A 26,889-nucleotide genomic window follows, 5' to 3' on the forward strand; every position below is an offset into this window, starting at 1 on the left:
TTGGGTCTTAATTGAAGTCAAGACCATCACTCCAAAAATGGTAGAGTCCCCCACCCTTAAAGTACAAATAAGCATCTGTTTATCTCCATCTCAAATAAGTTTTTTCTCTTGGGCACCACAGTATAGAAGAGACACTAGCCCAAACATATATATGAAAATCATACATCCGAGTCATCCAAATCCATGATAGTAGAGACATGAATTGTTTTAGGAACTTCCTTTATGAATGAGTAAATGAAACTTTAGAACAGTGGAAGGAGAAGCAAAAGCTAATCTTATGCCACTTGCTTGGGAGTAAAATATTCCAAGCCCTCTAATTACACTGTGCATAATATTCAGATACTACAGTGGTTTAAAGTGTAGGGAACTAAGTGTAAATCTGCAAATGGTTTTCTAGTCATTACTCACAACCCCTCCCTCTCCCTAGAAAACACTCCTTCCAAATGAGACTCATTTAAGGGGAGGGAGGAGGTTGCCAGTGCTCTGGAGACTGTAGGTTTAAAGGCAGGGAGATGTGGAGGTGTAGGTAATTTGAAAGGTTAGATGTTATTGCACATTGGCCATTCTCAGCCCAAGAGAACTGCAAGATAGGAGAAATGTGCTTATTGACTTTCCAAGTCAGGGAAAGTTCCAGATCACCTGACTGGCTACACTCAGTTTGACCCAGACCCGTCAAACCTCACATTTCTGTGATATTAGCCAATTGCTTAACTCTGGAGTGAACTTCCCACAGTTCCTCGAATGCCATCCAGCCTAGCAGGGCCGCCTTCAATAGTAGCTTATTCCAACTGGATGCCTGTGGAGACTGTATTTTTCTTCTGGCTCCTGGACGAAGGCTCTCGCCTCCAGACCACATTGCTTTTGTGGTGATTGATGGGAAGGCGCCTTTGAAATAGTTCTGTCCCAAGACAAGATTTTTGGCAGTCTGCCCCCTCAGGCTTAGCACTCTACACAAGATGAAAAGAAATCTAGAAGAAAAGAGCACCTTCATGCAAAGGGTTCACTACCAAGTGTAACCCCCAGAAATTGTGACACTTGGAAATCTTAACTCCCAGCTTATTGTCATCTGGAACTGAAGTGTAACTTGATCTTCCTTAAAGAGTGTGCTTCTGTCATAGTATTTCCTAAAATAACACTTGTTTGGGGATGAAAAATGGGGACATGGTATGAATTAAAAGTGGTTGTGTTTTGGGGCCTCCTCCTTTGTCATCCTGCCCTAAGAATTCTTGGCCTGATCTACTTTTCCCCCTCTGGCCCCGTCTCCTTCTTTTACAGATACAAAACAGTATCCAGTTTTTGTGGGCCACAAGCCAGGACGGAACACCACACAGAGGCACAGGCTGGATATCCAGATGATTATGATCATGAACAGAACCCTCTACATTGCTGCTAGGTGAGCGGACTCTTCTTCACATTTCTTTAGAATATCCCAAACATTCAGAGTCCTGCATTTGCAGTTTTGCATCATTTTTTTAAGAACTTGAAGTTCTCTGTATTATTTAAGTTACAACCTATTTTGTCAAGCAATCATTCTTTCAAGATTTTCTGGGTCTGTTTAACTTTGCATGGATTTACAGAGAAATAATTGCATATTTTGGTGCTTAAATTCAAATAATCCATAAGTATCTCGAACATATATGCAAATATTTACCCAAACATCCACTAGAGTGCTCTGCTCCTTGATCCTTATTTGTTAAATCAAGTTGAATGTATAAACATGTGTTACAGTGTACATGTAGGTGTGTTTATATTAAACCTATTTTTGCAGCAAATATATAGTATGTATCATTACTTTAAAAGAATGGCAATGGCACCCAAAGAAAGCATAATACTGGATGTTCCAGAGTGATTTCCAATTTGATTATAGTAAAAAAAATTACTCATCCTTTTGGAAAAATGTCATTTAGACTGATGCCTTAAGGCTAAATGGCATAGCACAAATACTACCTAAGTAGAAACCACATGGATTTGGGCTTTGTTTTAATCCTGGACCACAACTTCTCTGGCTGTAAGTGTCCTCTGCTGAATGAGGGGTTAGATTATCTTAATGGAGTCCATTAGGGTGTCAACAATATATGATCCCCCATATTTTGGCTGTGTGGCTTATTCAGAATAATTCCAAGTAGAGAGCACCTGGAAGCCCTGTGTAGGCAGATGAAAAACCTCCGACCCCCTCCGGAAGAAGATATAGAGATGCTGATTGTATCCTGCTATGAGCATAGGTAAAGATCAGGTAAATAACAAGGGTTTTCAATTGTCTTAAAGCACTTAGATATTTTGCAGTGACAACATAAAGTAAAAAGGCTTAGGTATGCTTAAAGCATCCTGAGAATAAGCCAGATTTGGGCACAGGAAGCAGTGCCAAAACACTTAACATTTTTTACTTCACAAATATAGCACATACTGGTATGTCCATATAAGCTACAAATGTAGTTGAAGATTTCTTTATAAATATCAGTTTGTTCAATCCTGGAAATAGCCCTATGAGAAATAGCCCTATGAGATACTATTCCCCCCCATGTCTTCTGAAAGGAATCCAAGGACACAGCAGGAAAAGAACTAGGCTCAGTGACAGAGGCAGGATTTGAACAAGGGAGACCCTAAACTGGGAGCTGCACTGCCACTTCCTGTTCTGTGCTGCCCATTCAGAGGCAGAGCTGGACAATCCGTCCTGGTAATGCCCTTCCCACAGCTGCCACCCAGGAGCAGTCAGCCTAAATGTGTGTGTTCATCATGAAACAGCCCAGTTCCTGGGAGGACTCAGTACCCACCTCTCTGGTATTGTACCAGCTCCTCTTTTGGTTTCTGAAATATAGCAAGACTAGATTACATGTGTACAGGATTACCAAAAGGCTGGTCAAGACAAATGATTAAAGATTGGATCTGTGAGAAGTAGTTTAACTCAGAAATCTCCTGTGCATTGTTCACTTTGCAGTTGAGTTTCCGGGAACAAAAGCGGTGTAGCAGACAGCCTTTATACCTGATGTCGTAGCACAGGTGTGGGCCTCAGGTTCCAGCAATACAAATGTTGGAAGCTAGGTGCTTCACAGACTTAAAAGTGGCTCATTAAAATTAAGATAGTTTTAGGCCAGGGATTTAGAACAGTGGTTCTGCCGCTTGCCTTGCAAGCTCAAGGTCCTGAGTTCGATCCCCGTACCAAAAAAAAATTATGACAGTTTCTTCTGAACTCCTCCCTATCCCAAGGAAAGGGGGAGAAAACAAACACATTCCTTTATTTTTAAACTATGAAACAGACTCAGCTTTCATTAAAGGTCAAGTTTGTAACAACTTCTCATTGACATGTTGGTTTTTATTCCACACTCAGCTGCTTCCCTTCAATACACTCAGAAAAATTCATACAGGTCTTCAGTGGCTGCCATATGTGGGGCTGTTCCTTTTAATTTCCCAGTTTCCATCATTGTTCTGAGGGACCTAGGTTCCTAGGCAGCAAGTAACAGGACTTCATGTTAGATCCTCCCCCCTAGGCTTAAGCCATGGCAACACAATTCAATGGGAAGAGGAAGTCCTAGGATTAAGTCAGTTTATGTTCAAATAACTTAATTCAGGAAGAGCAGCATATGAATCTTGGGCTATGCACATAGGCATTGGGAATGACTCCCACCCCCACCCGGACCATGTCTGACCATAGAGCATTATTTCTGTTTGCTGGGGCCATGTGATCTTCAAGATAGTGAAAAAGATTGCCTTTATCCAAAAGGGGATTTCATTCATGCACTTCTGTTTTTAAAAGGCTTCCCAGTTCTTCCAAACAATTGGTGTCAGCAATCGACAGCCAGTCCCATCCAGAACCCTGGGGACTGAGTAAGGCTTGGTGGCAAGAACCCCTTTCAGTTCTTTTTTTATTGTTATCCACTTTATAAATTCGTCTTTCTTTATAATCTCTAAACTACTAATTAACATAAACAGGCCATGCCAAAAGGGGGCAATCTGAGAGCTTTCTGGGGAGTTGCCAGTGCATATTAATCAGTTGTTAATTTACAATTCATATATTCAGCTCCTACTGCAGTTTTGAAGGGTAGCAGGGCAAGGAAAAGCCTAGAGTCATCTCAAACCTGAATTCCATTCCAATAATGTGCCTGACCACTACAGCACTATAAAGTCAAACAAGTAATAAACGAATGCAGTGAATTGCCTTGAAATTAAAGGGCATAGTGATTCTGGCACCCTACTGAAGTTTGAAGAAGCTTCCCATCCAGCAGTTTACAAAACAGGTTCTTTATTCTCCCCTCACTACCACACACACACACACACACACACACACACACACACCCATACAGTTCAGTAGCAGGCAAGGAATTTTATAAGCTGACAGCCCTGCCCCTTCTTTTTATGTGAAAAGCTTATTTTCATTTTTCTCTATGTCCTTTCCCTAAAAACCAGAAGCAAACATTTCCCAAAAACTGTGTATATACATATACTATATTCATGTATATGCATATATATGAATCCTGCAAATAATTCCTTTTTTCTTCTTCTACCCCACTCCTTCCTTTTAGGTAATGTAAGGGTTGGAAAGTCTGCATGGGAGGCCTTGAGGTCTTGGTTTAAAGCTGTGGATAATTTTCCAGCCCCAGGACTTCCTGCATTTTAGAAAAAGTCAATGTTATTTCAAGGGAAAATGAGCTGTTTGGCTTTCCCTCGCTAGCCCCCATCTCCTCCATTGAGTACAGTGCTTTTCTTTTCTGTCGTCTGAATTTCAGACAAAAACACCCTTGTGTTCTGCTTACACAGAAGGGGGGAGGTTTAAATATAGCCCCACACCTGAGCTGCAGATTCTGTTTCTCTCCTTCGAAGGGGAGATTGGCAGCAAACTATAAAGATAGCTAAATTCTCAGCAAAACAGGAAGGTGAACAGAAGCAAGAAGTGTAAACTTTAGTTCCAGAGCATTTTCGACTTTAATTGACCATCATCTTGTGAAGAGTGGCTTCTGGAGATAATTTCACCCTTATCATCTTCCATCTTGTCAATCAAATCATCAAAGCTAAGGCTGAAAATGCATTTTCTAAAGAGATGAAGGTGGAGATCAGCTTTGGGTTAGCTCCTTTGGCGAACAATGTGGCATGTTGAATACCAAGCACTGAGTACATGGGTTTGTAGATGCTGAGAAGGCTCGAGATCTATCAGTGCTCCAGTCTTGGGCCAGTTTAACCTTCATGCCCTCCCACATGCACTCTGGGCATTCTGGAATTGTAGTTCTGGTATTAGAGAAGAGGGAGACTAAGCAAAGTCTTCATAAAAGGAGAACCACAGTGCCAGAGGCCATGATGGATCAGGAGGTGCTGCATGTGATTCAGAGGCATCTTAGGTCTAGCGTGTGGATGGCTTATTTTTTTAAAAAGCATGGGTATGGACTTTTCTGTGCTGAGTGAGATGAAACTCATTCATTAGAAAATAAAGATTGTTAACTCCCGTGTTTGACCTTGTATTAATCTTTCTTTGTTTCTAGGGATCATATTTATACAGTTGATATAGATACATCCCACACAGAAGAAATTTACTGTAGCAAAGTAAGTTGTTTTAAAACCATCTTTCTAAAATGGAGGACCTTAGGCTAGTTTTGAAGAGAATATATATATATTAAATGATTGATAAGATGATGTGGCTAATTGTAATTTGTAAATGCCAATACCAATACACTTTTTGTGAACTCCTAATTTGGAGGTACACAAGGGTTTAATATGTGTTCAGAAATAAGTACTTCATATTTTTTGTATTGATGTATGCATGTATATTTTGGAGATTTAGGTAATTTCTATAATCCTTCAATAAAATATTCCCAACTCTGTCCAGGAAAAAAATATCAGTAATTCATAAGTAATATTTTGTCCCCGAAATGTTTCAACAATAATGTTTCTATGTCTTGTAGTATTAAGCTTGATTTGATCGCTGTGCCTCAGAAATTGATAGTTATCAATTTTATTTTTTTTATTTTTTTATTTTTTGGTACCACGGATCGAACTCGGGTCCTTGTGCTTGCGAGGAAGGCGATGGAACCACTGGGCTAAATCCTCAGCCCGGTAGTTATCAATTTTAGAAAAAGTCCAGCCCAGGCTTCCTTCATCATTTTAGTTAATTAAACCCGAGTCTTAGAAGACCCCGTTATTCCTTTAATTTACACAAGGAGCTCAACCTGAGTTAAATCTGTGTCCACCTGAAGTGAATGTCCCTTTTATGTTTAAGGAAATAACTTCCATGTTTTAAGGATAAAACCTTCTTTACAAAAATTGACTTAGCAACTGAAAGAAAAGGGCAAGGACATGCATTTTATCAAAATGAGCAACAATTAGCTAGTTAATTTGGGTATTGTGTGTGAAATTTCCAGGCTATTGTTTCTTCTTCCCTTTCTCCTTTATCTTGTCTCAGAGAAGGCCATTTCGTAGTTTAATGAATACATAGGAGTTCAAAATTAAATGAATGTTTCCATCTCTAATCTTTTGTTGTTATGGTGAATTAATCATGGAGAAAGGGCGTGGAAAGCATTCAATAAATATATGTTCAGCCTCTAGTCTCCCCAAGGGAACTCTTACTTCTAAAAATCAAATGCAACAACCTCTGGGCTCTAATTGATTTCTTTCTTGATCCCTGTAGAAACTGACATGGAAATCTAGACAGGCTGATGTAGACACATGCAGAATGAAGGGAAAACATAAGGTAGGCAATTTTCATTCCTCCTGCAGCTGCCACTTTGGGTTAAGTTTTTGACGGTTATCTCCAGCCTTAGACTGTGATGTAGAATGCATCATGCTATTCCCTTTTCCCCAGTAATTGCTTTTTCCATCAACTTACTGAAGGCTTTAATTTGCAAAAATAGTTTGCTTTTAATGTGATGAAACATTACAACAGCCGTTAGGACTGCATCGTACACTGAGGAAGAACGCTTGTGATTATGGACACAAAGCTGGCTGCCCGAGTCTTCTTAGTGCTTGCTCTCCCGAACTCCACCTCCGCGAGTCTGGGGAAGCATTCATAAAAGGCATTCAGGCTTCATGCCTTTGGTCATCTAACGACACAAAAACACATTTAACCAGAAGCCTTGGACATCAAGGGACTCTGGAGCATCTGGCATTAAAATTAATGGCAGTCCAGCTTGCCTTCCTTTTGTGACATAAAATAAAAACACTTCCATTCTGTGCCATGTACTGCTGAAACAACAGTTGTTATCAGCATCATCTTTTGGTTAACATTTTGGCAACTCAAACATTTAACATGGGAACTCCTCAGATGCCTTCACTCTAATTTTGCTGTGGACAGATCGTGGTGTATGGCAATGAATAGGTTTTTGTATTGAGTGGACTTGAAACCAAACAGTTTGAATTATTTTTTTAGGATGAGTGTCACAACTTTATTAAAGTCCTCCTAAAGAAAAATGATGATACCTTGTTTGTCTGTGGAACAAACGCTTTCAACCCTTCCTGCAGGAACTACAAGGTAAATGCCATTTGTCTGTTGGAACCACACGACCAGGAGGTATTTCGTAATTTCCTGTGATTGTACCTGCAGCAACCTAAGAGGGGTTATTCAATACCACCTGGGTTCCATTCCCTTGTTCAGCTTAATGTATTGCTCCACATGAGTGATCCTGTGCTGGCTTCTGAGCTTCCTGTTTGTTCAGGATTGATTGACACAACTGTAAAGAGCATACCCAGGCAAGGTAGTTTCTGTAAGACCCTATTCTTCATTGTTCAGAAGAACAACATACCTACCATGGGGTAATGCCGTGTGGATTTCCTCTCTCTCTTTCTCTTTCTCCCTCCCACCCCACTATCTCTCCTGAGCACAAAAACACACTTAATTGGTGAGGGATTCCTATTCTAAAAGATGTCTCAAAGGCATGCTATTTGAAACCATAGACTTTCCTCTTGGTAAGATTTTCAAGAGCATTGGAATTTAATTCCATTTAGCACTCACTGCTTACTTGACTTACTTACTTTGGCCTTTATGCAAAGAAAAAAAAAACATAGCTCTCAAAGAGTTAGTAAATATAGTTAGCTGAGACACAGCTGATACAGGTGCTGCTGAGGAAGCCGGGAGCTCACCAGCAGCACAAGTAGAGCAGCAGTGGCCTATGGTCTTGGCGTTGCATCTTTTCGTTTGCTTTTCTTGTCCCTTCTTCCTGCCGCAGTCTTTTACTCAGCAAGCTGCTGTGTGTATCTGTTGTAGCCAGGCACTGATGCTGTAAAGGGAGAAAGAAGGCCTCTACCCTTAGGGAAGGCAGACAGGGATAATAAAACTCTTAATTCCATAGGGTTGCTGCCATGGTGACATAATACAGAGAATTATGGGAGCACGAGCCTGAGATGGCCAGTTGGGGGAAAGCTTCAGGAAGAAGGTAGAGGATTCTCTTCAGAGTCCCTAGCTGCTGTTCTCACACTGGAACACAAATACTTCCAGCCTGTAAGAAACCCAGAGGTTCTGTAAGGACAGGGATCACATCCTAATGCAGGGCTCTCAAACAAGGGCTGAGTTTGTATGGAATAAATCATGACGAGGTGCTGCCTAACCTCTGCCTTAAAGGATCAGTAGAGGTTAGCGAAATGATTCCCGGTGGGGGAAACAGCAGGGACAAGGCATGGCATGAGAAATGGCTTCTTGAGCCTGAGAAGCTTCATTTGGTTCTGCTTTGCTGGGCTGTGAAGTGGCAAGTGAGAGCAGAAAGAGGCTGGAGGGGGAAGTAGCCTTAGGGATGGAAAGAAGGGGGATTCAGGAAATTCTTATGTGACAAAAACCAGGAGGATTTAATAATTGATAAGGCACATAGAACAAGGAGCGAGAGAGAGAGAGGAGCCAAGAGTGACTGCCAGGCTATCTCTTGGTGGTGGACAAATGGGGCTGTGACCAGTTTAGACAGGAGATAAATGAGGCAGTGAGGTTGGAGAGATAAATAGACAGTGAGGTTGGGGGACTGAAAGGTTGCGGGTTTAGCTCTGAGCATTGTCAGTGTGTCTTGTATGGAGGGCAGTGCCCATGGGGCAGGAATGGCTAGCTATATCCAGCCTTGATTTAGGGGAGAAATGTGGGAAGAAGTAAGAAATTTGGGGTTCTTCGTCATCAAGTACAACCCTAGGGGTATGAAGAATAGAAAAGCAATGACAGGCTGAAATCAGCCAGTGGGCTCTCCAGCACGGACCCTGCCTCCTCTTGGTTTGAGAAGGGCCAGCAAGGCTAGGAGTAGGGTGAGGCAAGGGAGCCCAGGCACAAAATACATGGGAGCACCCCAAATGCAGTACATAAGATAAATTTGATTTTTCATGAAATATTTTTAAGAATCAAAATTAGTACAGAAAGTCTATCATAAACAAAAGATCAAATTTTAAAGTAAAGACAGTCTATCCATTCCTAACAGGGGCAACCCACCCAGCCCAACATTCATTCTAGCCATAACAGCAGACAGCTAAAGCTTCAACCTTACTTCTACCTCTTAATAGTCCATCCCAGCTTGTCACTGTTCAGGACTCATTAAGATTAATGCTTCTTCTTCCACATGGCAAGGAATTCTCTAGCTGGAAAGCTATCTTTTATGACACATTACAAGTTTTCTTTGCGCCATGAGCCACAGGCCATGTGTGGTCTGGTTTATTCCTTTGTACACACAGGTATTCAATTTCCTGAGGTGCCTCACCTTGAGTGATGCTGTCGCCCTTATTTGCTGAAGCCACACTTGTAGAAATATGTTCAGGAGACTGGGCTTCTCAGAAGCCACATCTGGGATGTCTGTGTGCCTAGGCCTGTAAATGGTTTATAAGAAACCGTGATATTAAAAAAGTCTTATCTTACCTTCAGAGCACAGCTTGATTTGCTGATGATATGGGGCATAATATATTTGGCGGCAGGGACCATGGCACCTTTCTCTTAAGTGCTTCTTATCAACAAATCAGAACCAAAGATACAAAGCAAAAACAACAACAAGTCTTCCAACAAAAAACCCATGTTGCATCATCAGAAGTATCAATTTGATTAGAGTAACAGAAACGGGAAAGTGACAGATTTTCAGTCTTTGCCTCCACGCTGTGCCCAGATTCATACAATTTTTGTTACAAAAGGAAGCTGAATGTGTTAGAAAGATTATAGCCCCTAATAAGATTATCTGGGGAAGAATTTGAAAGGCTAATTCTACATCCTTTATACCTGTTTCCTCTTCTGCTCTGAACCTCTTGAACTTTCTGCCAAAGGCAGGCTGGTTCTCTGTATAATTATCTGTACCCTATGGTGATTTAATTTCCCAGGGGCTGCTCTGAGGCCTGAGATTTGATGACTATACAAGGATTACTTCTTACTTCATGGAAAGAGGATTTCACCATGGCATTATTTTGTTTCTGGACCTTCTCAGAATCACAAACCAATATATTAATTTTTCCCTGACTTTGACTAGCTAGAGCTGGAGCCACTGTTTTAGGAGCAGATACATTTAAAAAAAACACCTCTCCCTTGTATTTGTTTCCCTGTTGCCAGGATTAGCACATGCACTGCTTGGGCACAGGGCATTTCCGTTGCATCATTGTGCAATAAGCATTGTTTCTGAATAGTTGCCAGACCCACATACCACAAAGTCCGCCACAGTTCAACAGAAAGCTCTTGTTGGGAGAAAATATCTTTTGTAAAAGACTTTCATAAAGAAAGGGAGAGGAGTGTACTGCTTTAACATATATCTGATTTGACTACCTTTCCCCTAAACATATATTTTTTAAACACAACTATATGATGTGATTCTCAACTCCAGTTTGGAAAAGGCTGGCTTTAGCAGGGCATCTCACATAGGAAGTCCTTTCACATCCGTGAAATGGGGTTAGCGCAAAAGGCACAACTGACAAAAAGGACACACCAACGGTGGTGCAGCCTGAGGGACTGCTGACAGCCTTTATATGGGTCTTTGTTTAGCACTAGTGCTGTTTAGATTTATGTCCTTTCGGTTTTCAAGTCTGTTTTCGGTTTTCAAATCATGCAACTTCTAGATGATAAACATAATATCTCAAGTTAGAAAGGGGATTGAACCACAGATGGCTTTAATACGGTGTGGAGATCATTTTATGGACTCAGTGGGGTGGAGACTTTATATTTCAAGAAGAAATCTCAGAGAAGGAAAGGAACTGTGTGCTACACAGCTGGAGCTGTGGTGTTGCTGTTCAGGGTGGACAGCCTCTGATTGATGTTATTATAGTCAAGTGTGGGTCAGGGAGAGGGTCTAGTCATGAAGCTATTCAGAAGGCCAGCCTCCATCCTGCTCAGACCACTGCAGTCCCCTGGGGTCCTGGGCTCCTCCATGTCCGGTGGGGGAGAATGAAAATAGAACAAGATGCGGGGTCCTAGAGGTTTTCAGGAGCAAGACCGAGAGGCAGCTGATAGCCTCAGACTCATTTCCCATGGCCAGTGCACAGTCAGAGGTCACATGGGAGGGGAAATGCACTTAAGGTGATCTGGAGGGAAGGGAAATGAAGTTTGGTGAGCACCTAGTAAAGATTTGCCCACCTACAAATGTCTATAGGGTCAAGTTTTGTCACCTGTAGAGTAATATAGGTGAATAGTGACCATTTGCTTAAGAAAGGCTTGAATTGACTTTTCCACTTGTTCAAAAGAAGCTAGAAACCCAGGTTTTTGTGTAAAAGAAATTTTAAATTGGAGTTATCCACCACCATCCCCCATACTAATTTAGCAAAATAGAATTCACTGGCAGGGCACTTGTAACCTCCTGCATAAAGATGAGTTGGACACCGATAGATGTAAGTTTCACGGTGGCCCGCCCATTATTGCTTTTGACTTGTGGGAGTCCCTCAACTTGGACTGAGCCATGTTTCTAAAATCCAGTTTCAGAACTGCCATCCCATGATTCTGAAGTAGGTGTAGAGGCCACTGGAGTTCTGCTCACATCCATGATTTTATACCTTTGCTGGTGCAATACTGTTTTGCTGACAAACCTGAGGAAAAAATTTCAGGGTCTTTTACTGGGATTTAACCCGCTAAGGTAGGACTCCTCAGGCAAAACAAAACCAGAATCTAAAAGTCGTTCTCTATAAAGTTCATGATTCAGCAGATAATTAGGGCAGGTGAATTTTCCCAGTGACTGCCTCAGACATTCTTGGTTGAGAGGGATGGAATTCTATCAGGGATAGAAATCTATTGCAATGGTCAAAAGTCAAGCAGACAGGACCACATTACCGGGTATTGTAGCAATAGAGTCTTAGTCATTTGACTTAATCTCTCTCAACCCCAGTTGAGAGACCAATTGGTTTATCTGAAACCAATGCCCAGAGGGCATGTATAAGGATAATTTGCAAGCATGCATATAAATTATTTTGCACATTACGCACTTTGAAAAAGGTCAGTTGCAGTTACTACTTGTTGATGGTTGTTTATAATTAAGCCCTATTATTTTATTTAGATCGATACTTTGGAATCTTTTGGGGATGAATTTAGTGGAATGGCCAGATGCCCTTATGATGCCAAACATGCCAACATTGCACTGTTTGCAGGTAAATGACTTGATTTCTTCTCATTGCATTTGCTTTTGCTCATTTTATCCTGTCACTGAGAATCTGCCTTGGAGGATTCATGTAGTCATAGTTGTACTTTGATTCTCTAGAGAATACTGTAATTAAGAATGCCTTTTCCATTCAAAATTAGTATGGAGACTGTACTTCTCAAAAGAAACCTTCACCACACTTACCCATGCTTTTGTGCCTTCAGAAAAAAATAGCAACACAACACTGAACATGTGATGGCATGTTTGGGCTCAGATAATAGGAAATCTCACCTGAGACCACCCATGTGGATTAATGTTGGAGGTAGGGTAGACTTTGGGGTTGGTTCAATTCAACAACATTCTCCAGGATGCAGCTCTATGGCTTCTTATTTACATATTGAAGAGCATAGGGAGGAAACAAAAGGAGACTCCTGAAAGCACACTCACAGCATTGAGGCCATACACCCACAAGTTTCCAGCAGACATTCCAGACATCATTGACCTGAATAGGTGACACACTCTTCTCTGACCAGAACACTTCCACCCTCATCTCATCCTTCCACTACAGAAGATATAAAGAAGTTGCTAATAAGCCATCATTTTCAGATTTAGTGGGATTTTTGTGTATGAGTATGCTTTAATTAGGAATTTATTTAGGAATCCATTACCAGCTGTGTATGTGTATGTGGGTGTAGAGAGAAATGTTGATATAATAGTGATTGTTATAATATAGAATAAAGCACTTAGCTAAAATTTCTACCACAGAACTAAAATCTTGCAAATCCTAGCTGAATGAGAAACTTTCGGGCTTTGATTATGATTATTAGTTCCTGGCTCTTTGAACCTCATATCCTCAGTGTCACCCACCTGTGGAGTTGCCTGCAGTGACAGCTTGTAGTGGGTTCTCCCACTAAGAGAGAGCATAGCACTTCGGGGAAGCAGCACTGTCACCAATCTCACAGACCAGTTTACAGGCATGGATGGGAGAAGGCCAAGGTCCAGAGGGCCTAAGTGTATTCCCAAGTGCATGAGTAGCACTGGAACACCTTTCTGACACTTGGAACATGCATTAATCGGGACCTTGGAGGATGTGAGCTGCAGGGGAGACTTTAATTTAACTGTAAACTAAGAAGAGGACTTCCTGTGGTCTGAAGTAAAGGAGAGAAAAGGCACAGTATTTACTAAGGCTGCCAAGCTTCCAAGAGCTATAAAGAACAAGGCACATGAGCTAAGACAGTGACTTTCTCCATCCCTGAGTGACATATTTGGACAGTTTTTCTTTGGAATGTTTGAAATCTCATAAAAGTTTAGCCCTTGGTGATGGAAAATCCTCATAGCAACTGGTGTTAGCTTGTCAAGAGTGGCAGAGGAGCGTTCTGTTTTACAAGTGAAGTTCTGGTGACACATCAGTGTTGAGTGTAAAAAGGAGTCCAGAAGAGTAGTTAGCAGGAATGACCATCACCACGGCCCACTCTCCTCTCCACCCTCCCACTGTTCCCTCCTACCCAGGGCGACTTGGGGCTCTGCGAATATAAAATATTTATTCCATGAGAAAAGTTGTGATTTACAGATAAGTGTTCATCAGTGAAAAGGTTTGTTGTCTGCAGTTCAACTCCACCAAAACCAACAACAGCTTTTGATATATAGCTGTTAATAATATAGAGATCAAGGTAGTTCTAACTTCAATCTGACCAAATTTGAGTTAAAAGCAAAAGTAGACATGAAGATCTTTGCTTAGGTATGTTTGGATAAGCTTTCTTTAAAAACAAAAAACCTTCATGTGGAAGAATTTGAGTACTATGCCGTGCCTAAGTCACTGACATATAACTAATGGAGATGTGTAATCCATTAAAAATGAATCAAAGAATTTATATTTTGCTTGTAATTATTATTTTTATGTAATCTACATAGATTTTTTGCAATATCCCAGTTGGTTATTGATTTAGTGTTTGCTAATCCAGGAAAGAACCAGAAGATTTAGGGACCAATCGTTACTCTTCTTCATTCTCTTCTGGCTTGAGTGTACCCACAAGTATATCTCCCAGCAAGCATGAATCCTTAAAGAAAGGCCAGTTTGAATTCAGCTTCACTCCTTCCCTTTTCTTCTTTGCTTTGGCATCTTGTCTATCTTAATATTTTCAGTTTGTGACTTTGGAAATCCTGAAGCAAATATCTAGATTGGCAGGTCTAACTGATGGTTCGCACCTGAGGTGAGAGCAGGGATGACTCTCTGGACAGAAGTAGTAATTGAGTCAGCTCTTTTGTGCTTAGGAACCCTCTCTCTTCACTTCCCTCACCTACTCAGGCAGATAGTATCAGCTCCTATCTTTCCCCCAGCTCCAAGCTAATCCGGTTTGCCATGGGGTGGTGTCAACAGCAGTGTCCCAGGGTCCTTGGCCTTGAGATTTCGGTCAAAGCCCATCTAATCAAGGGAAGCAAACAACATTTTTCATTTACTCTGTTCCCTGAGCTGCTGCTGCTGCTACAAAAAATTGCCATGCAATTTAAAAATGAAAAAGGTTTCATCTCTCATGATCCCAATTTAAAATGGCTAGGAATGTGGGCCAAGTATTATCCTAGCGACTCTTGGATTTTTCCCAGTTGTCCTCTCTCATTTGCCTGGTGTCAGAAAGCAATCTGGGAGATGTCTTTATTATTCCCCACCCCCTCTGTCTGGCTCGCACCCTGTTCACCTCACTTCTTTCTCATCTAAGATGGAAAGTTATACTCGGCCACAGTGACTGACTTCCTTGCCATCGATGCTGTCATTTACCGGAGTCTTGGAGACAGCCCTACCCTGAGGACCGTCAAGCATGATTCAAAATGGCTGAAAGGTGAACAATTAAAAGAAAAAAGAGAAGGGGATAATACATATCTTGTGGGAGATTTATAGTCTGGATGGACAAGACTGTAAATTCATTTTAGTAATAGTTTCTGACAGACAAAACTTTGTAAATTGCGTCTTTTGCCTCAGTTGATTTATTTGCCTCCCCTTTTCCCTTCCCATGAGTTTCTGGAGTATTCACAAAACTTCCAGTGCCATGACAAAAGAATATGTTACATTCGTCTTTCCCTGCTTCAAACTTTCATTTCAGAGTCCCACAAGAAAAGAAATGAACAGTTCATTCATGAAAGAGAACAGGGGATCGGAGGTGGTAGGGAACAGGAAAGAAGCGATTCACAACCCCGAGTGAGTCAGGGTGATGAGGCAGTGTACAAAATCTATCACAATAGAACATTGCATTGTGGAAAATGAAATTACAGAGATTTGCAAGACTCACTTATTCTTTATTGTTGATTGCAAAGCTTCTGAAACATAATTTGTAAGCTTGAGTGCCTTCTGAAATCACTAGCACTCGAATTAGAATGGTTAGTGTTCACCAAATGCCTAATAGCTATATACTTTTAATTAATAACATGACTTTGGTTACACTTGATTAAAATTCTTTTAATACCATGTGACATATCCCAAATTAAAGTATCCATTTGTCTGCAGAACCATACTTTGTCCAAGCAGTGGATTATGGAGATTATATCTACTTCTTCTTCCGGGAAATTGCAGTGGAGTACAACACCATGGGAAAGGTAAAAGGGGAGGACTGCCTGGCTCCCCCTGTGGCAGTTTCAGAAGCTCCCTTTAGAATCAGCGTTATTAAGAATGACCTTGAAATGAAAGCCACAAGGTCATCATTTTGAGAAGATGTAGCTAATGACTGGCAAAACTGAAACATTGTGTTTTCTGAAAGTCCTATACCTGTTTCAGAACAGTAAAAAATTTCAGGGAACTTCTTAAATATTTCCATTGAAAATTTGACAGATGTTTGGTTGATTTCATACTGAACTCAGGTCATCTTGACGTGTGGTTTCCAGGTACAGTTTTCCTTCTTAATTGAGTTGCTCCACAGGAAGAAGAAAAAAAAAAAAAATATATATATATATATATATATATTATCTTTAAGCAGAGTTTTTTTCTTTATTGCAAAAAGCAATAGAACAGTTAGGAGATGTCTACATCAGTTATTTTTACCCGCGATTCGATCAAGGTCACAACCTTGGAGGGCACACATAAAATGCTGGGGTGGCTTGCACAGTTAGTTAGAGGGACTCACACTCAAAGTATGAGATTTGGGCCCTAGAGGCAGCCAGTGAGGATGGCAGTGTTGGTGCATACAAAGTGTGCTTTTGTTTGAGGAAATAAAAAGCTAAGCAGTCTGTATGGAAATGAGTTTATGTGGCTGGGAGATGATTCCCTGAAGGATTTATGGCTCTGTATTAAATGCCACAGCCTTATCTTTTAAAACATGCTGTTCCAATGCCGAGTTTTCCTCTTTTTTTCCAACTGATTTTAGAAACACAATATTAAATTAAGCACCTTGTTGTTCTGTTTCTGTTGTCAAGGAAAGGCAAATTCTACTAAGATCTTCTGGCAAAATGACTGCATCTCATTTTCCCTGTTTTTCCTCTCAGGTCATTTTCCCTCGAGTGGCTCAAGTTTGTAAGAATGACATGGGAGGCTCTCAGCGAGTCCTGGAGAAACAGTGGACATCTTTCCTCAAGGCCCGCCTGAACTGCTCAGTTCCCGGAGACTCTCACTTTTATTTCAACATACTCCAGGCCGTTACAGACGTGATTCGTATTAACGGCCGTGATGTTGTCCTGGCAACCTTTTCCACACCTTACAACAGGTAACCATGCCCCGGTTATGTGACCTAATTGGTTCTTTCTGGCTTCCTCTCCCCAGGGGATTCTCCTCTAATACATGATATTTGCAACGGACCCAACATTGCCGTTCACTACTTGTAGCTAAGAAGCACTTAACACTTAGTTTTCATCAATGAATTAATCAGAATGTGTAAGCATTATTAAAGTAGGGTTTTGGGGGAAGTAAATAAATTATAACAATATCTTCTCTATATGGCTGGCATATACTTTTTATGTGCTATTTGTAAATTCCCCCAGTAATCCTGGAAGCTAAATAATACTATCCTCTTTTTACACTTGAAGACTGAGCTCAAGATATTACATGACCTGGTTGGGTAGTCAGTCAGTAATGGAGGAGGCAGATTTGGACCTAGGAAGGTTTCTCCTGTCTCTTATAAGTCATCTAACATTCTATTTGACTTGTAGTATTTCCATTACTGAGCAAAAGCCCTTTTGAAAGCAAAAGCCTTTTGCTTTTTTCCTTTTGAAGCAAAAGCCCTGGAAATTTATTACAATGTTACAAAGTGAAATTCAGGATTCAAATGAATCTATTAAGCATCCTAGCCAGGGATTCTGATTATTGCCCTGTTCAAGAAGTTGCCTTCAGGTGACCTCAGTCAACAAATTGGGTCATGGCCCAGATCCGAACTCCAGCACCATTGTCTCTGGAGGGCTCCCGACAGGATTTATTAGTCATCAAACACTGTACCTAGGCATATTGAGTGTCAGCCAGTTCACTCCTGTTTTTGTGTTTGTTAAGCTAAGACTTTTAAGACAAAAAAAAGTCACAATAATTGCTCTCTGGTGGTGAAAATGTGTAAAGATTACAGAATAAAAGGAAAGTGTTCATGTCCCTTCCTGGCACTAAGCTCTCTGTTAAGCCCACAAGATTTCAGTCCTGGCACTGTTGTGTGAAAATAATCACAAAATTGGACATGGCCATGAAAACCAAATGTACCATATTTTCATTTCTATGCAGAATTTTTCGTATTCCATGTGGAATATCTTCCTTTAGGAATATACTGGTTTGCCTTGGTTTATATCTTTTCCAAAGGCTTTTAAGAACTTGATGAATGCCTACTTGACAGACACAAAGATTAGAGATTAGAGGAGGGCATCTGAAAAGAAATGCTCGGGACTTGGGTAGATCTCAGAGCGCAGCAAGCAGAAGGATGAACTCTTGTTCCTCAATTACATGGAGGGTAAGAGTCAAGCATTTCCTTCTGAAGATAAATGAAAATATGAGCCTACATTGCAGCAAGAAGTACTCTATTAGATTTAGGTGAGCTTTAACCATCTGTAGAGATTTTCAGACTTGAAGACAGAGTTTTTTAAAAAATCAGGCTTGATTGTTCATATATCAGAACTCACCTATCACAGATTTTGTAAAAGTATACTACCTTGGTACACAAGGATGCAGGAGCTTTGGGAATTTGATTGTATTTTCTAATTTGACAGTTTCTTTTTTGTTGTGTTTTTTTTTTAAGTGTGGGTTCGTGTGTATAACATTCACTCCGTTTAAAGTATTTTCTTAAGTGGCCTGTAAGAAATATCACCTGTACCAAGCATACTGTCTTGGTAAATGGAAATGCAATAGCTAGTGGAATTTAAGAGCACACCTTTTTAGTTTGAGGGGTTTTCTACGGTATTTTGAAAGTGTACGTTACTTTTAGATTTAAAAACTCAGTGAATTTCTGGGTATTATAAATATTCTATTTAAAGTATTTTCTTAAGTGGTCCTTAAGAAACGCCGCTTAGTCCACAAGGATGCATGTGCAGTCTGAGAAATCATACTTGTTCAGTAAAATCAAAAAGCGGTAATTTAATTTTCAGTTTAAAAAATATATATATAACCATTTTCATCTATAAATTATATCCCTGCTCTGGCTTTCCTCCCTCTAATTTCACCCCACTCCACCCTCTCCATTCTCCACACATGCAGATGGTTTCCAATCTTTGAGGGCCCCCCCTTTGCCCTGAAGAAAACCAGAGCTCCTTGGCATGGCTCACCAGTCCCAGCGTGATCTGGCTTCCTTCCCTCCTGAGCTTGTCTCCCCTCCCAACCTCTGCCACCCACATATCCCACGGCCTCCAGAGCTAAAGTCTGGTTCTGGAATGTGCCATATTCTGCTAGTGCATTGCTCTCTGCCAGGTCTGCCTGCCCCCCAACATCTGCCCTTGACTCCCCTCTCAGCTCAGTCACCTCTCATGAAACTATGCCGCTTTCTTTCATACACTGCCATTAGCAGATTGCCCTGGTGTTTTTGTGGCTGTTATTGTACTTGCCTCTACTCTGAACTATGAGCCAAAGACAGGCAGGACTCTACTATGTATGGAGCACTTCCTGCTATAGAGGGATTTCACAAATACATGGTGATGAACAGAAGATGGAAAGAAAGGAATGAAGGAAAGATGAAGAGAAGGACGGGAAGGAGGAAGGGAAGAAAGAAGAAAAACAGATTTCAAAAGTACTTCTGGTCATAGGAATATTACAAAACCATAGGGTATCTTTAGTCATTATGGAGTGCATCATAAAATTCCTCAGGTGATATTTATCTGATTTTTCTCAAGACATTGGGTAAGTATGTAAACTTGTTATATTTAGGAAAGGAAGATGTGAAAAGAATCTTACAAAATTAAATAATTAATGCCAGATTCTGAAATTCCAAGGCAAATGGGGGCTACTCTCTTATAAACTCCATTCTGTGAAAAATATATATACACGTATAAATTGTATATTTTCAAATTCATCCTGCCACCTTGTTTTAAAATTTTTAATCCTGTTTCTTGCTTTATGAGTAACACTTCAATAATTGTATTACCAAATTAAAGGTGGCATAAAAATCCCTAATCACTGTCTTATAACATTTATAAAATCAAGACTAAATTCCACCTCGCCTGACTGATGTTCCCATACTGCAAGGCACCTGAGTCTCTACCCAGGATGCCCTGCGGGTAATGGCTCAGTACCTCAAAGCCTGATTAAAACTCATGGCCAGTTGGTACCTACCATTCAATTTATTTAGTCAAACTCAAGTAGCAAACACAGTCAAAAACAAACATGGGATCAAATGTAAACAGTGTACCCAGAAGAATGAATAATTTATATCTTTCCACAATTGATGGAAAAAAATGCCTAAGTCCTGCCAGAACTGTAAGGCAAGGATGCAATTATACATGGAGATTACTGTCATTATTATTTAGCACTTGATAGAGTACTTTATTTCCAAAATGCTAGTGTTTTAGACACTTAAATTATTGGTCTTGTGCAAATAAACATGAAGTAAAAATTTATAAAGGTATAGTGACTGATATAAAATATATGTGGGTACCCCTTACTCCTTCCCCCACTTCCACATTCTTACATCTGGAGAACTTGGTGCAAAAAACCAAATTCAAAGAAGTAATATGTAGAAAAGGGGGTACTTTTCTTTCACATTTTTACCCACATTACAGATGTAGAATATTCTTTAGAAATTTTTATCTTTGGATTATTGGCTAGTGGTTAATATGAGAGAATTTATAAAATGTCTATTATCAGCTCAGTGATTTTTCCTTTATAAATAAAAGTGGTTCAGGAAGCAAAGAAGGCATGAAGGGTTTTTTCTGTCTTTTGAGTTCACTATAGCTGGACCATTCTTTTTTTTTTTTTTTTTTTTTGACTTTAAATTAATTTTATTGGTACATTTTAGGCATACAATATAATGACATTCATCATTGGAAATTTGCGCCTTTACATGATCTCTCTTGGTTCTTATTTTTTTCCCCATTCCCCTGCCCTCCCTTCAACCCCTCCATTCGTCCCTATTTACAAAGATTTTGTTTCCATTTTTTCATTTTCTCATATTTAAGACTGTTGATGCATATTTGATTGACCAAAACATATTTCTTTATGCATTAAGATCTCTTAATTTGCAGTATTTGGGATATGAACTTTATAATTATCTGTAATAAAATTTCTTGAGAGCATGTTATCCAAACTATGTGCATAATGGTCACATAACACTGTGAATCGTCCTGTTGCAGCATCCCAGGGTCCGCAGTCTGTGCCTATGACATGCTTGACATTGCCAGTGTTTTTACTGGGAGATTCAAGGAACAGAAGTCTCCCGATTCTACTTGGACACCAGTTCCTGATGAACGAGTCCCTAAGCCCAGGTACATCCAAATACTTAGTTGACTATTTTAAACTTCTAGTAAAGAAATGAAGCTTGCTCCTCTGACAGTGAACATCCTGTGAACTGCATACCTCTGCCCTCCATGCCAGCCAGGAAGATAATACAATAGTAGAAATGCCTTCTAGTTCATTTGCCTTCCTCTCCTTAATCAAAATCCAGAGGTATCTTTAGTACATACAAAACAATGACTCTCTACTCATTGCTTACTTAACCTCTCTCTACATATATTTCATCCAGTGTACTGTTAAGGTGAAGGAACCATCTGATACTAGCTGTGTTGGTCTGTAGTTGGGGAAATGGAGCCCCAAAGAGAAAAAGTGTGTTGTACAAGTCCTCATAGCTGGAGAGATTGTTTCTGTTGCTCTTTCCTGCTTCCCTGTATGTTATGATTAGATTAGAGCTAGATTAGAGCTGAATCCAAGACACAGCTAAGAGCAAGATGAGTCCAGTGGGAATCGTGGATATTAGGGTATCTCTGGCTTCCCATATTCTGGCCAGTTTCGAGTTCATATGCAGCATGGAGCACCCTAGAATTGCTTACATGGAAGCCTATGTCCCAGGAACAACTCAGAGAGTTCTTAGTCCTTTAAACCCTCCTACTGAAATGGCTAATTCTACCTGGAATAGGCTGGAGCTCACCCCACCCCACCCCTACATGCAGCATCTGCCACACCTTCATTACACTATTCACAATGTACATTGTGTGGAAGCATCTCCACTCTCTCTGGAAGAAGTCCAGTGTCTTACTAATTTTATTTTTATCTTCTAAATTTCTCCCCCAACCTCTCACCTCTCATTCAAATACCTACTAGTACAGAACTATGAAACCCCATACTCCAAGGAAAAGCTCAACTGGTCATCCATCTTCGCCGCTTGAGTTAGTCATGTATGTTCATGCTCTGTGCTTATGGAGAGAAACCTCAGATAGAGGCTCTGAGTCGTCATCTGTGATTGTTAACTACCTGCTAGATGAGTAGGAAGGGGAGTGAAGCCAGAGGGTCAGGTTTTAGGGAACAGGCATGTGGTGCTCTCTCCTTGGTATGTAAGATGTTGTTCAGTCATCACCAGGGCCCATGCCATTAAGTGATTTTCTGCCCATACAGGTGGGTTTCCCCACCTGCCTTGTCCTTGCAGACATCAGGGTGCTTTCGCGGGGCTGGCTGTGTTGATGCAATGCGCAGGAGATAGACAGCATGAGGGTACATCATACCCATGCTGTGAGGCCCCACACTCATCTCTGGCACCAGCACATAAGCCAGATACTGGCTTTGGTATTTCCCTGACCTGACTTTTCTGGGATAACCCTTAACTCCCGAAGCCATAGCATTTCTTGTAAAAGTGCATTTTTACTGTCACTTTTCAGTTACCAGGAACTGACATGTCAGGGAAGAATCTTCCATATGATGAATTTTTATGCCAAAATCACATAAAGATAAAACCAATAACAAAAAGTGAGTTTTCTACATTTGTATAAAAGTCGTTTCTCTCCCGTTGTAGAACAAATCCCTGAATAGCTAGCATGAATGAGTAGAGCCGCTCCTGAGATATGTGCAAACCACACACTCATTCACTTATTTCAAGTTCCATGCATGTTTCCTGGGACATGTTTGTGCTTCTGGAAGGAAGCCAAGGTGGTGGTCGAGATGCAGCTGAACCTCACTGGCCAAGACTTCTTTATACAATGAGGAGGCGGCCAAGAGGAAATCTCAGCATATTGCACTTGGTGGCATTCTGTATTGTTCAGCTTCCTCTTCTCAGCCTGCAGTACATTCTCCTCCATGCCAGATGCTTAGGGAAGTGGTTCATTCAAAGAATTTTATTTCATTTGTAGACCAGGTTGCTGTGCTGGCTCATCCTCCTTAGAAAAATATGTGACCTCCAATGAGTTTCCCGATGATACCCTGAACTTCATTAAGACACATCCGCTCATGGATGAAGCGGTGCCTGCCATTATCAACAGACCGTGGTTCCTGAGAACAATGGTCAGGTGGGTACCAGTGCCAACCAGATCCTAAACAGATTTCCCCGGCTTTGTCTTATGCCCATAGAAGGTATTGATAGATCATGCTTTGAAATGCCACAAACATCTTCTGCTATCCTGGGCATTGATTCAGCTATGAAAAGCTGGCAGGTTGGGTGGATGCCACCAAATCCTCATAGCCATATTCATCTTGAGCAGAGTTCCAGTATTTTCAGGCTAGTTGTACACTTGCCAGCAATTAGAGGAAAGAAAGATATTTCCTTCCGGGTTAGCTTATTATATTCAGTCTGTGCAAAATAATGGTGTGGTAAAGAAGACATGATGAATAAATAGAGATACCCTTTTGGTTGGATGTGATTATAAAACATGCAGGAGATTTCACTTGATCATGGCCCTTGGATTGTTAGCTGTCAAACAGCATAGTTCCACATTTGCAGATGTAGGACAGCATGAAGAATTCCTACTATAGTATTGGTTATTTTAATTGGTGGCCAACAGAGAAGCGATAGCTGATTAGAGATCTACAATAGCATTAAGTATTCTTCCCTGTTTTTTAGAGGTTATTTTCAAATAATACAACAGCAAGTACCATCCAGTTGTGGTAGTCAAACAAAATGTTAACTGACTTTATCATCATTTTTTAGCCTTACTTCATTAAAAAAATATTAAAGTACAGGTATGGAAAATTGAATGACCAAGGGATTTCAGAGAAAGAGGATACTCTGTAGGATTTATTTCTAGGCATGCCTTTCACCTTTGGCTCTACATGGAACATAGCTTGACTTTAATATCCTTACATTTACTGGTGGTGCCATTACCCTTCCAACTTCAGAATTCTGTTGGACTCTGTACATACGTTTGGAAAGCATCTAGTCTAATATCTTGTGGATAAAGGCTTTGCTTTTCAGAGGAAGAGTATAGAAAAAGGTATATGGTAGCCCTCACATATTCTCAATGTTAAAAGGAATGCTGCATGTGTTCACTTTTGCTTCTTACCACCTCTATGGGAGACATCAGTCTTTCCTTGTTGCTCATGGAAAGGACAGTTGCTGAGTGGTTTCAGATGGTAATGACTGTTTATTATGGAACTTGGCCTCCATACATACCTCATTCCTCCCCTTTGGAGCCATACTAATGGTCTGCATATGGGAAAAAGGGCCAGAACAGCTTGAGAACATTATTTATATGCATATATTTTTCTTGAGATTATTACTAGAAAGCTATGTCACAATTGTTTGAAGTAGAAAAAGGAACACTGTAATGATAGACAAACAAGAGATAAAAAATATGATCCTGTCATTTTAGATACCGCCTGACCAAAATTGCAGTGGACACTGCTGCTGGGCCGTATCAGAATCACACTGTGGTTTTCCTGGGATCAGAAAAGGGAATCATCTTGAAGTTCTTGGCCAGGATAGGAAACAGTGGGTTCCTAAATGACAGCCTCTTCCTGGAGGAGATGAATGTTTACAACCCAGAAAAGTGAGTAGAACGTTGGTTCTTAATTTAGTCACTGTTATGTTATTGGAATCCCTTGCATTCAAAGAAAGTCATGCAGGCTTAAATTGTATGTATTTTTAGGCAACTTTTCATACTATTTATAGAAGTCTTTTAACACATAAAAAGAATTATTTTTGTTTATCAATAATGAGTCTAGTTTTGTTACCTTTTGTTTGTGATACTGGGAATTGTACACAGGACCTTCAAACTGAGCTACATACCCAACCCTTTTTCTTTATTTTGAGACAAGGTCTTACTAAGTAGCCCAGGCTGGGCTGGAACTTGTGATCTTTCTGCCTCAGGCTCCCAGAGTGCTGGGATTACAGGCATGCGCCACCATGCTGGGCTATGTGTGTTTATGTGTATGTGCATGTGGTAGGATCTATTTCAACTTTAGTTGGATCAGATTAAGAGCTGGGAAGTGGAGCGTGAGAGTAGTGGTGGGAAAAATACAGTCTACTCAAAGCATCTGTCAATGATATTATCCTGCCTTGTAAAACTAGGTGCAGCTATGATGGAGTAGAAGACAAGAGGATTATGAGCATGCAGCTGGACAGAGCAAGCAGCTCTCTGTATGTCGCATTCTCTACCTGTGTGATAAAGGTTCCACTTGGCCGGTGTGAACGACATGGGAAATGTAAAAAGTATGTATTTTGCCACACTAATAATTAGGTAGTCACAGAGGATAGAAAACAGTCCTAGGTAGCTCATGGTCTCCTCTTCCTACAGAACCTGCATTGCCTCCAGAGACCCGTACTGCGGGTGGCTAAAGGAAGGAGGCACCTGTGCCCATCTGTCACACAGCAGCAGGTAAGGAGCCCAAGGTGTGGACAGGGGAAAGTTGCCTTTGGCTGGAGTACATTCTGGGTGGAGGGGTAGCTGTGCTAACACACACCACTGACACTCAGCCTTCTGCACGGGCACCTGAACGCTGGGACTGTCCACATTATCCTTCCCTGTTCTCATTTCATAGAATCCCACAATATCACATGTGGCAGATTTCCAAATGAATAATCACCCTTGATCTGATTAAAAGCACAGAGAAGGGAAACGCAGTGGGCTTCAGAGTATTCCCTGGAGAGAGGGACAAGAAGGTGGCTGCCTTGATCATCACAGTGTGAGAACAGCAGAGAGAGGGAGCAACAGGATACCAATTAGATTAGTGAGTGGTCTGTCCAGCTGCAGCAGAACTGACTCTTTTAATCGACTGTCCAGGGCTCAGAAGAAATTGCAGAGCATTTGTTAAGCCATACATTTATGCTGCAAACATGATGTGTATATCCAATAAAGTTTTCTGTGAGCTGAAGAACAGTTGACCCTATTACTTGTTAGGAAGTCAGTCAGTTCTTGGCAAGTCTCAAGTAGGTCAGCTAAAACAGCCAGTCTATCACGTTTGTGATTTTAGTGTTTAAAATTGTTACCCCAGCTTAAGTGCTTAGAAAGTATTGGCTAAGAGATTTCTTTTTATGTTTTATGAAACCCAAAATGTTTGGAAAAATATCCAAAGCATCTTTGACAGTTGCAACAACTCAGGTGAGGGGCCATAAGCCATCCCTTGAGCCTCCTCACATCCAAAGGGCAAATGACCACTTTCCCATCCTCTGCACCTCCTTTTCTGTTTTAGAATAGCTAGATGAACAGATAGAAGGCACAGCTGAAGACTACCACCTGCAGGATTTGAGGGCAAGTACCCATAAAGAGCTAATGATAACTGTAAAATCTGACCTGGAAATTGAACTAATGCAGAGCTGACCCACTGTATATTATAAGAACAGCCTTGCAAGTAGCATCATTGACATACTCTAGTGTGAGCTTTATATCTTTTCATGGGAAACCTTGGGGTGGAAGAGAAAGGATCACAAAGCACAGTGAGGCATTCATTGTGTGAACAAAGGTAACGAAATTTTCTATACATGATTTTTAAACCAACATCAGAACTCCAAGATGGTTCTTCTAAGGTCTGTTTACATGTTCAGTGACACTGGCTTTGCTCAAAACATGTGGGACTCTGCTTGGAGAGTAGACTTCAGGGGTAGATGAATACTGGCTTTTA

The 26,889-nt window shown here is 40.7% G+C and overlaps 1 protein-coding gene across 4 annotated transcripts in view; it reads left to right on the forward strand.

The window, feature by feature from the left end:
• The window catches only part of Sema6a (semaphorin 6A), a 128,169-nt gene that overhangs the window by 69,493 nt on the left and 31,787 nt on the right, over positions 1-26,889 (forward strand). For all 4 annotated transcript variants that reach the window (XM_087194683.1, XM_004836164.3, XM_004836165.3 and 1 more), the window contains exons 3-15: positions 1,276-1,393; positions 5,469-5,529; positions 6,611-6,673; positions 7,349-7,450; positions 12,396-12,486; positions 15,191-15,310; positions 15,973-16,061; positions 16,944-17,161; positions 21,204-21,335; positions 23,187-23,342; positions 24,642-24,818; positions 25,340-25,480; positions 25,566-25,646. In XM_087194683.1, the coding sequence (XP_087050809.1) occupies positions 1,276-1,393; positions 5,469-5,529; positions 6,611-6,673; positions 7,349-7,450; positions 12,396-12,486; positions 15,191-15,310; positions 15,973-16,061; positions 16,944-17,161; positions 21,204-21,335; positions 23,187-23,342; positions 24,642-24,818; positions 25,340-25,480; positions 25,566-25,646 (1,549 nt within the window). The remainder of the gene's footprint in view (positions 1-1,275; positions 1,394-5,468; positions 5,530-6,610; positions 6,674-7,348; positions 7,451-12,395; positions 12,487-15,190; positions 15,311-15,972; positions 16,062-16,943; positions 17,162-21,203; positions 21,336-23,186; positions 23,343-24,641; positions 24,819-25,339; positions 25,481-25,565; positions 25,647-26,889) is intronic.

Source organism: Heterocephalus glaber, unplaced genomic scaffold, assembly GCF_053883595.1.
Source record: "Heterocephalus glaber isolate CG9 unplaced genomic scaffold, H.glaber_assembly_v1.0 deba00001606, whole genome shotgun sequence".
Lineage (NCBI taxonomy): Eukaryota > Metazoa > Chordata > Mammalia > Rodentia > Bathyergidae > Heterocephalus > Heterocephalus glaber.